The sequence below is a fragment of the Gorilla gorilla genome, chromosome 9, assembly GCF_029281585.2.
Source record: "Gorilla gorilla gorilla isolate KB3781 chromosome 9, NHGRI_mGorGor1-v2.1_pri, whole genome shotgun sequence".
NCBI lineage: Eukaryota > Metazoa > Chordata > Mammalia > Primates > Hominidae > Gorilla > Gorilla gorilla.
The window spans coordinates 142,314,299-142,327,203 of record NC_073233.2 but is presented as its reverse complement, the minus strand read 5'-3'; the positions used below and the strand labels follow the sequence as shown (position 1 = coordinate 142,327,203).

Here is a 12,905-nt window from a genome sequence, read left to right as displayed (position 1 = left end):
GAGATGCCAAATAAAGCGTTTATTTCTCTGCCAAAAACAGAAAAGTCTCCTGCCATCTGCACCGGCCATGCTCAGCACAGCTCCAATCAGCACGAATTCCCATCACAGCAGGGGCAGGGCTGGCAAGCTGGGGCAGCCCCTGGTTGCTCCGGATCTGGGAGGTGCCCGGTGGGCCAGCTAGCATGCCTAGGCGAGTCTACACTGAGGCCAGCTCAGGGACGCCTGCTGCCGTGTGTCACCCGCCACTGTCTGCTGGGCTCCAGCGAGTAGGTCAGGCCTCCAGGATGACACCTACATCCTTCCCTTCGCTCACACCACAAGCAACAGGCCTGTCCCTTCCCCACGCTGGCTGGTGTGGGTTTGGGGGATGGCAAGGCCCAGGAGGGCCCATCATGCCCTGTCACGTGCCCACGGTGCACTGCCCATGCCCAGAACAGCAGGAAGCATCCTCCCAGCTGTAAAGCAGAGAGTGAAGTGGAAGAAACGCTGTGCTTGAGGGGCAGTGATGACAATCACCACTCAGAGCGTCCCCTGACATCCGTAGAGCAGTCACTGCCGCGCCAGGCCCTCCGCTCATACACAGACTGTCCTATGCAAGCCTTTGCAGTTAATGTCTTCACAGTAGAGACGCGCCTCGGAGGGCGAAGTCAAGCATCACAGGTTACAGGGCCCGTGGCAACGTGGGCCTGAACCCAGAGCCAAGGCTCTGTGCTGAGGTGCTAGGATCTTTTGGATCAGAAACCCCAACAGAGGTGTCTTCTCGTAATCTTCCCTGCAGATGTTATGCCAAGACTGTTTATTTCCGCTGAAATCTTTTGGAAGTGGATAGGCAGCAAGATCATCTGCTGGGCGAATAAGGCTCATGTCCAGTCCCACACGCGGGGAAGGAAAGAGCAGAGGGGGCTCTGGTCTCAGGCACAGGAGAGCTGCAGAGTTCAATCCATGAGCCCAGGTGGGATTAATCAAGAGTCCTGCATCTACCACCTCACACTATCATTCACTGATATTTAGCAAGCATTTACTTAGGTCCCTACCACATACACACACACTTAACATTTCCTGGGCATTCATTTACCGACTCCACCCCAGAGGGGATAATTGCTCCTGCCTGAGCACCAGAGATCTGCAGAGCTAGGCTGGGGGCAGGCACCTGTTCTCTCACACCACTCTCCCAGCAGCCTCAGAGAGAGGCTGGTGAATTCTCCCAAGAGCTTCAGGACCACAGAGGCTGGACGCTGCTGCTTCTCTTTGCCCACCTGAGTCACACATGGGCACCTCCGCCCAGACACCAGGGAAGCATGAGTGGAGCAGGACGTCCCTGAGGGAGCTGCACTCGCCTCTCGTGGGGCTCTCCTTCTCTGCAGCTGAGTAACTGAGTCAACAACCGCTGAGAGGCCCCAGGGCCAAGAGACAGTCTGCGGGAATGGGGTATCGCAGGAGACGCTTCAAGTCCGGTGCTGGGATGGGATCTTTCTGTAGGAAGCTGAAGGAGTGCCCTACTCCAGGCCGTGGCTGGGCATGGCCATCAGGATGGACCTTGCCCCTTTCCAGCTTGAGGAATGCCACCCTTCCTGGACACGGCCTTGCTTCCTCCTAAGAGGGCTTTCTGCAGGTGAGAAGGGGGAAGAGTATGCATGAACCCACAAGCTGAAGGGTTTGAGCCTCGGTCTCCCACGTGGAGGGACTGAATTAATTTCCAGACGGAAAATGCTCTGCACGTCGTAGCAGAAGGGATGCTGCCCAGGCATCAAGGCCCAAAGCCGTCCGGCCTTCAGGTAGGTGGAGTCACTGCGGCCACTTACACTTCCTCAGCTCACACCATGCCCGAACCTCCAAGGTACTCCACAGCAAATGCCAATGATTCCGTCAAGGTCTTATTTATTGACAACTTACTAGAACAGTACTGAGCTGCGGGATATCACATCATACTCACAATTTGGAAAGGTAAATACTCCTATTAGTCACACTTTATAGAAGAGAAAAAGGAGGTTTAGAAAAAACTCAAGGCATTTGTTCAAGGTCTCAGCTACTAAGGGACAGAAAGCAGATCTGAATGTAGCCTGTTATTTTAAGTGTGGCTCTGCCCTTCGCTGGTCAGTCATGCATTGAGTCAGTGGCTCTCAGCCTTCCCTACACACTGAAACCAGATGTCTGAGAACCCCAAGGATTCTTCTTTGCTTGGTATGGTACATGGCCTGGGCGCAGGGATTTCTTAAAACTCCCCAGATAGAGCCAGTGTGCAGCCTGGGCTGGGAACCACTGCTTTAGACTTTAGAATTCGAGCTGCCTCTCCAGGAAGCCTTCCTAATCATCACCACACAATTAAGCCAATTCCTTTATTCCCAGCCCCTGCAATACCAGGTGTGTACTGAAATTCCCAGATGAAACTCAATCAAGGGTAAATAAGTGACAACCCTGTTGAAATAAAACAACAGAGAAAATTCACTAATACATGATGTTGGAGGATGTATTAATATGAGAAAAATATTAGACTCACATGTCACACCACAGCCCATAGCACACTCCAGAGGAAGGAATCTAAAGAAACGCACTAAGAGGATTCTTACCTTCTTGACGTAGGGCATGTATGCGGGGTCTTTATTATAGGAACCATATTCATTCTCCACCTGCACGGCGATGATCGGTCCCCCACGCTTGTACTGCGGAGAAAAGACAGACAACCAGGAGCTGAGTGTGCAGGGGAACTGTAGTATCCAACCCTGCCACGCCCATCACCAGTGACTAGCAAAATATCCCATTGAAAACTAAAATCTCAAAAGATTAGTATCAATAAGACAGTGGAGGAAGCACTAGGCCCTTGTTCTCCCATGAAAACATCAAGAAAACAACTCCAGATTGACTAAAATAACTTAATAGGAGCTCTGGAAACCATTTAAGTGTCTAACCAAACAAGTGACCACCAAATCAAAACAAAAAGTCATATGCAAAATGGTACAAAATTGTATGATGTTTTCACAAGTTCTTGCCCCACCCCAGTGTAGCATGGTGTGGTCAGGAGGACGTGTCCCAAATCCCCGCTCCCTTATGGGCAAGAAGCAAAATGGAACCTGTTGATAATGTTCTAACTTGTTTACAATGTTCTAACTTGTTCACGATGTTCTAACTTGTTCTGCCCAACGTACTGGTTTCTGTCTTGTCTGACATGGAGCTCAAACAGGAATCGTCAACATAGTTTGGACTTCAGGCTGGAAGCTAAAGATGGCAGCATATGAAAGCTGCCAGAGGACTATAAAGCCTTGGATGCCTGGGGGAAAGGAATTACAGCAAAAGAAAATGAAAAGCATCTAAGGCCACAAGAAGAAGCTGGGGTGAGACTCTGGGAATTAAAGACCCTTGAAAGCGACCAGGGAGGGGAGGTAGGGAGGGAAGCACACACACAGATACAGACAGAACACATGCCCAGAAAATATCAGCTCTTAAGTCTTCATGTTGGGCTGATCTCCAGGTTTAGGGGCCCACTAATTAGTGAGGGTTCCCCTGAAAACATGCAAAAACTGAAATAGGTGTTTGTTTTTTCAAATGCCCAATGTTCAACCAAAAAAACACAAACATAAAAAGAAACAGGGAAGTATGACTCATCAAAGGAACAAAATAAATCTCCAAAAGCAGTATCTGAAGAAACACACACACCAGACTCAGTAGAGCAAGATCTATAACAGCTGTCGTAAATATGCTCAAGGAGCTAAAGGAAACCAGGCAAATGATATATGAAGAAAAAGAGAATATCAACAAAGAAACAGAGATTATCTTTAAAAGAACCAAAGGAACTTCTGGGGCTGAAATATACCATATATAAATTGAAAAATTCACTAGAGGAGTTCAACGGCAGATTCAAACAGGTAGAAGAAAGAAAAGCAAACTTAAACACAGGTTATCAGAAATGATCAGGTCTGAGGAGATAAAAGAATAAAGAAAAGTGAACAGAGCCTAAGGGACTTACACAACATCTTCAAGCAGAATAACATATGAATTATGGGATTCTTAGAAGAAAAAGAGAGATAAAAGGGCAGGGAGATTATTTTTACAAAATAATAGCTGAAAACTTCTCCAATTTGAGGAAAGACATGATTATATAAATCTAAGGAGCTCAAAAAATTCCAGAGAACCACTCAGGGACACTCTATAATCAAACCATTGAAGACAAAGAGAGATTCTTGAATGCCAGAAAAAGTTTTGGTCACATGCAAGGGATCCTCAATAAGACTATAAAGGATATCTCAGCCAGAAAATTTTCAGGCCAGAAGGCAATGAGATGATATAGTCAAAGTGCTGAAAGGAAAAAGTGTCAACTTTTTTTTTGACACTTCTATATCCAGCAAAACTCAAAAATGAGGGAAAAATTAAGAAATTCCCAAAGTAAAGCTAAGAGAGTTCATTACCACTAGACCTTCCCTAGAAAAAAAACACCTAAAGTTGAAATGAAAAAATGCTAGAGAGTAATTTGAAGCTATATGAAAATATAAAGTTCTCCAGCAAAGATAGACACATAAAAAATATAAAAATATTATTATAATTTTTATTTACAATGTGGCTTTTTATTTTCTACAAGATTTTAAAAGACATAAAATAATTATAAATTTAAGTTAATGGGTACACCCAATATGAAGACATAATTTGTGACATCAATAAAATAAAGTGGAAGGGCAGAACTGTAAAGGAGCAGAGTTTTTGTGTGCAGTTGAAGTTAGGTTGGTATCAATTTAAAACAGAATGTCACAACTTTAGGATATTATATATCCTTTACCTTATCCCAAGGTAAAGGGAATCGTTATAAAAAAGTGTCACTATAAAAAATCAACTAGATACAAAGTAAAGCAGTCATAAAGGAAATGAGGGGCAAAAAGCTGTAAGACATACAGAAAACAACAAAGTGGCAAAAGCAAGTGATTCTCTATCAGTAATTACTTTGAATGTAAACACATTAAACTCCCCAATCAAAAGACATACATTGGCAGAATGGATTTTTAACAAACCGATATCCAACTATATACTATCTACAAGACACTCACTTCAGATCTAAGGATATTTATTGGTTGGAAGTGAAAGGCTGGAAAAAGATATTTTATGCAAACAGTAATCAAAAGAGGAGGGGTGGCTTTGCTAATATCAAACAAAATAGACTTTATATCAAAAACTGTTACAAGAGACAAAGACATGATAAAATATATATAATGATAAAAGGGTCAATTCACCAAAAGGATATAACAATTATAAACATATATGCACCAAATGCCAGAATTCCAAAGTATATGAGCCAAACAGTGGCAAAATTAAAGGGAAAAATAGACAATAATAGTAGGAGACTCAATATCTGAATATCAATAATGGGTAGAATAACCAGACAGAAAATTAGTAACCAAATAGAGGACCTGGACAATATTATGGACCAGTTGGACCAAACATATATATACACAACATTCCACCCAAAAGTAGCACAATACACATTTTTCTCATGGGCACATAAAACACTCTCCAGGATAAACCATATAGTAAGCCAAAAAAAACAAGCCTTAATAAATTTTTCTTTTTTAAAAAAAAACAGAGTCTTGCTCTGTCACCCAGGCTGGAGTGCAGTGGCACAATCTTGGCTCACTGCAACCTGCATCTCCCAGGTTCAAGTGATTCTTGTGCCTCAGCCTCCCAAGTAGCTGGGATTACAGGTGCCCGTCACCACACCTGGCTAATTTTTGTATTTTTTAGTAGAGAACGGGTTTCAACATGTTGGCCAAGCTGGTCTCTAACTCCCGACCTCAAGTGTTCCACTTGCCTTGGCCTCCCAAAGTGCTAGGATTGCAGGCATGAGCCACCACACCCAGCCTCAAGCTTTAATAAATTTAAAAAATTGAAATCTTACAAAATTTTATTTTTCCCAATCACAATGGAATGAAACTAGAAATCAATAACCAAAAAAAGTCCTGAAAAATTCAAGTATGTGGAAATAAAATCTTCACCAATAGTCCAAAGAGGAAATCACAAGAGAAATTAGAAAATATATTGAGGCCAGGCGCAGTGGCTCACGCCTGTAATCCCAGCACTTTGGGAGGCCAAGGCGGGTGGATCACCTGAGATAGGGAGTTCGAGACCAGCCCGGCCGACAAGGGGAAACCCCGTCTCTACTAAAAATACAAATATCAGCCGGGCATGGTCACGGGCACCTGTAATCCCAGCTACTTGGGAGGGTGAGTAATGAGAATCACTTGAACCTGGGAGGCGGACGTTGTAGTGAGCTGAGATCATGCCACTGCACTCCTGCCTGGGCGACAAGAGCGAGACTCCATCTCAAAAAAAAACAAAAAGAAGACATATTGAGAAAAATGAAAATGGAAATAAAATTATGAATTACAGTGAAAGCAGTGCAAAGAGGGAAATTTTATAGCTATAAATACATTTAAAAGACAAAAGGTCTCAAACCAACAACTTAACTTTATACCTTAAGAAACCAGAAAAAGGGAAACAAACTAAAAGGTAGCAGAAGTAAGGAAATAATAAAGATTAGAGCAGAGATAGACAATGAGAGAATAGAAAAACAATAAAGAAAAATTAATGAAACCAAGAGTTGGTTATTTGAAAAGATCAACAAAACTGACAAACTGCAGCTAAACTAAGAAAAAAGATATGACTCAACTAAAATCAGAAACAACATGAGGCTATTACTGCTGATTTTACAGAAATAAAAACGATTACAGAAGAGGAATATGAACAAATTGTACGCCAACAAATTAAATATTAAATAACCTAGATGAAACACACAAATTCCTAGAAATATATAATATGCCAAAACTAAATCATGAAGAAATATAAAATCTGAACAGACCTATAACTAGTAAGGACACTGAATCAATAACTAAAAACCTCCCAACAAAGAAAAGTCCAGGACCAGATGGCTTCACTGGTGAATTCTACCAAATATTTAAAGAAAAATTAACGCCAATCTTCCTCAAACCCTTCCCAAAAATTGAAAGGGAAGGAACACTTCCTACCTTATTCTATAAGGTAGAATACAGTAATAAACTCTTTTCACTTTTCTTTGGGAATTTCTTAATTTTTCCCTCATTTTTGAGTTTTGCTGGATATAGAAGTGTCAAAAAAAGTTGACACTTTTTTCTTTTATTACAAACAAAAGACACTATGAGAAAAGAAAACACAGACTAACAGTCCTGATGAATACTGATGCCAAAACCCTCAACAACATGTTAGCCAACTTAATTCAGCAGCATATTAAAAGAATTATAAACCATGATCAAATGGGATTTATTCCTGTAATGCGAGGATGATTTGCCATGTGAAAAGCAATCAATGTAGGCCAGGCATAGTGGCTCATGCCTATAATCCCAGCACTTTGGGAGGCTGAGGCAGGTGGATCACCTGAGGTCAGAAGTTTGAGACCAGCCTGATCAACAGGGTAAAACCCCATCTCTACTGAAAATACAAAATTAGCTGGGCATGGTGGCAGGTGCTTGTAACCCCAGCTACTCAGGAGGCTGAGGCAGGAGAATCACTTGAACCTGGGAGGAGGAGGTTGCAGTGAGCTGAGATAGCGCCATTGCTCTCCAGCCTGAGCAACAAGAGGGAACCTCCATCTCAAAAAAAAAAAAAAAAAAAAAGAAAGAAAAAAAATCAATCAATGTAATATACCGCATTAACAAAATTAAGAGGAAAAACCACATGATGATCCCAATTGATGCAGAAAAAAAGTGACAAAATTCAACATTCTTTCATGATAAAAAACACTCAGTCAACTAGGAACAGAAGGAAACCACCTCAACATAGTAAAGGCCCCATACAGAAAGCCCAGAGTCAACATCATACTCACTGGTGAAAGACTGAAAACTTTTCCTCTACGATCAGGAACAAACCAAGCATTCGTGCTTTCAGCACTTCTATTCAACACGGTACTGGAAGTCCTGCCAGATTAGTCAAGAAAAAAATAAAGGCATCCAAGTTGGAAAGGAAGAAGTTATCTCTGTTCACAGACAACATGATCTTAAATGCAGAAAACAGTGCACATCCCCACATCCCTAAAAAAAACTATCCAGCTAATAATTCAGTAAGCTTGCAGGATAAAAAAAATCAATGTGCAAAAATGCATTGTTTTTATCCACTATCAGGGGACAATTCCATTTACGACACCATCAAAAACAACAAAATACTTGGGAATACATTTAATCAAGGAGGTGAAATATTTGTATACTGATTGTACATTACAAAAAAAAAATACTAAAAGAAAATAAAAGACAGTGGAGCAAGATGGAGGAATAGAAGCCTGCACCGTTCACCCATCCTGCTGGAACACGAAATTTTAACAGTGATCTGCACGCAGAAAAGCACCATCACAAAAACCGAAACTCAAGTGACCCATCACAGTACCTGGTTTTAACTTCATATCACCAAAAGACGCATTAAGGCAGGCAAGAGAGACAGCCTTACACCACCGATGCCACCCTCTCCCATCTCCCAGCGGCAGCCAAGTGGTGAGGAGAGAGGATCTGTGCATTTGGGGAAGGGAGAGCACAGTGACTGGAGAACTTTACATTGAACTCAGTGCTGCCTTGTCACAGCACAGGATAAAGCCATGCTGAGCTCAGCTAGCATCCACGTAGAGGGAGCATTTGGACCAGCCCTAGCCAGAGAGGAACTGCCCACCCTAGTGATTGGAACTTGAGTTTCTTGGGAAGCCTCACCACCATGGGCTGAAGTGCTCTGGAGTCCTAGGTAAACATGAAAGGCAGTCTAGGACACAAAGACCGCAATTACTACGCAACTCCTGGAGCTAGGATGAGCTTACACCCAGTGTACTAGCACAGCGCATGGCCTAAGGAGCCACCAGCTGGCATGGCTAAGGGAGTTCTTGCACATCCCTCCCCCAAGCCCAGGTAGCGCAGCTCACAGCAGCTAAAGTGGCTCCTTCCTTCTGCTTAAGGAGAGGAGAGCAAAGAGTAAAGAGGACTTTGTCTTGCATCTTGGATCCAGCTCAACCACAGTAGGAAAGGGCGCCAGCAGAGTCAAGAGGCCCTCGTTCCAGGCCCTAGCTTCCAGACACTTCTAGACATACCCTGAGCCAAAAGGGAACCTGCTGCCTTGAAGGGAAGGACCCAGTCCTGGCAGGTCCTGTTAAGGAATTGATATCCAGAAAGTAAAAAGAATTCCTATAATCAACAACATAAAAACAAAACAACTAGATTCAAAAATGAGCGGAAGACTTGAATAAACATTTCTTCCAAGATATGCAAAAGACCAATCAGCACATGAAAGATGCTCAACATCACCAGGGAAATGCAAATCAAAACCACCATGAGATACCACTTCACACCCACTGATGGCTCTCCCCAGATAAACAGGAAATAACAAGTGTTGGCAAGGATGTGGGGAAATTGCAATGCTTGTGTGTTGCTGGTGGGAATGTAATTTGGTGCAATTTCTGTGGAAAACGGTATGGCAATTCCTAAAAAAAACTGAATGTAGAATGACAAGTTGATCCAGCAATTTCACTTCTAGGTATATACCCAAAAGAAGCGAAAGCAGGGGCTCAGAAAGGTATTTGTACACCCATGCTCACAGCAGCTTTATTTATAGTGGCCAAAAGGCAGAAGCAACTCAAACGTTCGTCAATGGATGAAGGATAAACAAACGTGTTATATACATGCAATGGAACATAATTCAGTCTTAAAAAGGAAGGAAATTCTGACACAGGCTATGACACAGATGAACCTTGAGGGCGCTGTTAAGTGAAATAATCCAGTCACAATACTATGTGATTTCACTTACATTTGGTAGCTAAAATGATCAAATGCATGGAGACAGAGAGTAGAATGGCTGTCAGGAGCTGAGAGAGGGAAGAATGGAGGGTTTAACGGCACAGAGTTTACGTTGGGGAAGACAGAAAAGGACTGGAGATAGACAGTGGTTGCAATAGACTATGTTCTCCCAAAATTTACATGTTGAAATCCTGACCCCACTGTGACAGTATTCAGAGGAGGGACTTTTGGGCAGTGATTAGTCATGAGCATAGAGTCCTTGCCAACAGGGCTAGTGCTCTTATAAGAGGGACCTCAGGGAGCTCTCTGACGTTCTCTGCCATGTAAGGTTGCATCAAGAAGATGGCTGTATATGCCCTGGAAGGGGGCCCTTCCAGACACCGAATCTGCCAGTGCTTTGTTCTTGGACTTCCCACTCTCCAAAACTGGGAGAAATGAATTTCTTTGTCTGTAAGCCACTCAGTCTAGGTGTTTGGTTGTGGCAGCCTGAACTAAGGCTGTGGAGATGGGCACACAATAGTGTGGATGGACTCAATGCCGCTGAGCTGTACATTTCAAGATGGTTAAAATGGCAAAATTTATGTTACGTATACTATACCATAGTCACAAAAATAACTATGGGATTATTTAAATATGTGAAATAATAATAATTACATTATCATTTATTTCAAAAAGATGCGTTGGTGACCCGCTGCACGTCTGCAAGTGCCTCTGAGCCTGCTCCCAGGACAGCCATCCTGCTGCCCACCCGACTCCTACAACCTGCTGATCCCCAGCTTCCTGGCAAGATCTAGGCTAATGACTTCCCAGTTCCTTGCTTCTGTCATGGTTAAGGCTGCCAGATTTAGTAAACAAAAATACCGGACATAAAGTTAAATTTGAATTCACAACAAATAATTTTTTAGTGTAAGTATGACCCATGCAATATTTGGAATATATTTACACTAAAAAAAATTCCTTGCTTATCTGAAACTCAAATATAACTGAGCATCCTGTGTTTCATCTGGCAGTTCCCTTTGATTTATGTGTGGTGAGTATTCCATACCACTGACTTGAACTAATTTTTTATTGATGTACTAATTTCTCAATGTCATTCTTTCTGGTTTTACACAGCAACTGGGTTGATTTTTCCCATTCCTGCTTTCCACAGCTTCCAATTATTACATAAAATATTAAGGTACTTCCTCCCCCAAAATGTACTTTAACGCATGTTTTGAATAGTAAGTGTGTACCATGCAGCACCTTTTTAGTAGCAGAGGGAAGTATCTCGTAAAGTCAGCGACAGGAATTTTATAATTTATGAAAAGTCCTGCAGTCTTATAGGCAAAGGTTAATCCATATGTGCTCCACCCTGTGCAAAACTGAGCCACAGTGCTACTGGGACACTGGTAGATAGATGGGTGTTCCCGGCTATCACCTCATCCCCGTCTCTGTGGAACCACGGAGACGCCAGTGGATGGGTGTTCCCGGCTATCACCTCATCCCCGTCTCTCTGGAACCACGGAGATGCCAGTGGATGGGTGTTCCCAGCTATCACCTCATCCCCGTCTCTCTGCAACCACGGAGACGCCAGTGGATGGGTGTTCCCGGCTATCACCTCATCCCCGTCCCTCTGGAACCATGGAGATGCCAGTGGATGGGTGTTCCCAGCTATCACCTCATCCCTGTCTCTGTGGAACCACGGAGACGCCAGTGGATGGGTGTTCCCGGCTATCACAGCATCCCTGTCTCTCTGGAACCACGGAGACGCCAGTGGATGGGTGTTCCCGGCTATCACCTCATCCCCGTCTCTGTGGAACCACGGAGACGCCAGTGGATGGGTGTTCCCGGCTATCACCTCATCCCCGTCTCTCTGGAACCACGGAGACGCCAGTGGATGGGTGTTCCCAGCTATCACAGCATCCCCGTCTCTCTGGAACCACGGAGACGCCAGTGGATGGGTGTTCCCGGCTATCACAGCATCCCTGTCTCTCTGGAACCATGGAGACGCCAGTGGATGGGTGTTCCCGGCTATCACAGCATCCCCGTCTCTCTGGAACCATGGAGACGCCAGTGGATGGGTGTTCCCGGCTATCACCTCATCCCTGTCTCTCTGGAACCACGGAGACGCCCATGGATGGGTGTTCCCGGCTATCACAGCATCCCTGTCTCTCTGGATCCACGGAGACGCCAGTGGATGGGTGTTCCCGGCTATCACCGCATCCCTGTCTCTCTGGAACCACGGAGACGCCAGTGGATGGGTGTTCCCGGCTATCACAGCATCCCTGTCTCTCTGGAACCATGGAGACGCCAGTGGATGGGTGTTCCCAGCTATCACCTCATCCCTGTCTCTCTGGAACCATGGAGACACCGGTGGATGGGTGTTCCCGGCTATCACCTCATCCCCGTCTCTGTGGAACCATGGAGACACCGGTGGATGGGTGTCCTGGCTATCACCTCATCCCTGTCTCTCTGGAACCATGGAGACGCCAGTGGATGGGTGTTCCCGGCTATCACGGCATCCCTGTCTCTCCAGTGCTGTATGTGGCAATGTGAGCCCTTACATCTGTCTGTCCTTTCAGTAACGCACCCCAGTGAGACAACACTGAAATGCACAGATCTTTCCAAAGACAACTCTTGCAAGCCCCTCAGTTATGAGTCTCGGGCGGTGAGGAAGAGCCCGCTCCTGTGTTGAGAAACACTGGAGAACCCTTGGTCTGAGAACTAACCAAGGATGATCCACGACCTAGAGGAAGACAGACCAAGATCAAAGAAGACCCCATTTGCTCGTACCTGGAGTGGCACCACCCTGGACATCAGGTGGTCAAAATAAAGGTCCACTGCTTCGGTGAAGCCCTTGTAAGTTGTCCTCAGCCTCATGCCAGGGTCTTGGAGTAGCCAGCTTGAAGTATAAACGGGGGAAAGAAAGGATGTTAGTGTCACAGTGGGTTTGCTGTGAGCAGGCTGTTGATGCGTGAGAAGGGAGAGGCCCCCCAGTGCTCCAGAATGACCTGTGCCCTCCTCCACCCCACTCAGCCCAGAAGTGGGGAGACAATGCAAACCGATTCTGGGGCGAGCACCCACCCACACTCCTGCAGCTTCCCTCCCCAGGGACACAGCCTGGTGGAAGTTCATTTCCAGCTCCACAGC

General features: G+C 44.6%; 1 protein-coding gene across 5 annotated transcripts in view; it reads right to left on the bottom strand.

Moving 5' to 3' along the window:
• GLB1L2 (galactosidase beta 1 like 2) overlaps nt 1-12,905 on the bottom strand; it is a 47,408-nt gene that overhangs the window by 19,335 nt on the left and 15,168 nt on the right. For all 5 annotated transcript variants that reach the window (XM_031016003.3, XM_063693696.1, XM_031016001.3 and 2 more), the window contains exons 5-6: nt 12,549-12,657; nt 2,568-2,660 (exon numbers count right to left, since the gene is read on the bottom strand). In XM_031016003.3, the coding sequence (XP_030871863.3) occupies nt 2,568-2,660; nt 12,549-12,657 (202 nt within the window). The remainder of the gene's footprint in view (nt 1-2,567; nt 2,661-12,548; nt 12,658-12,905) is intronic.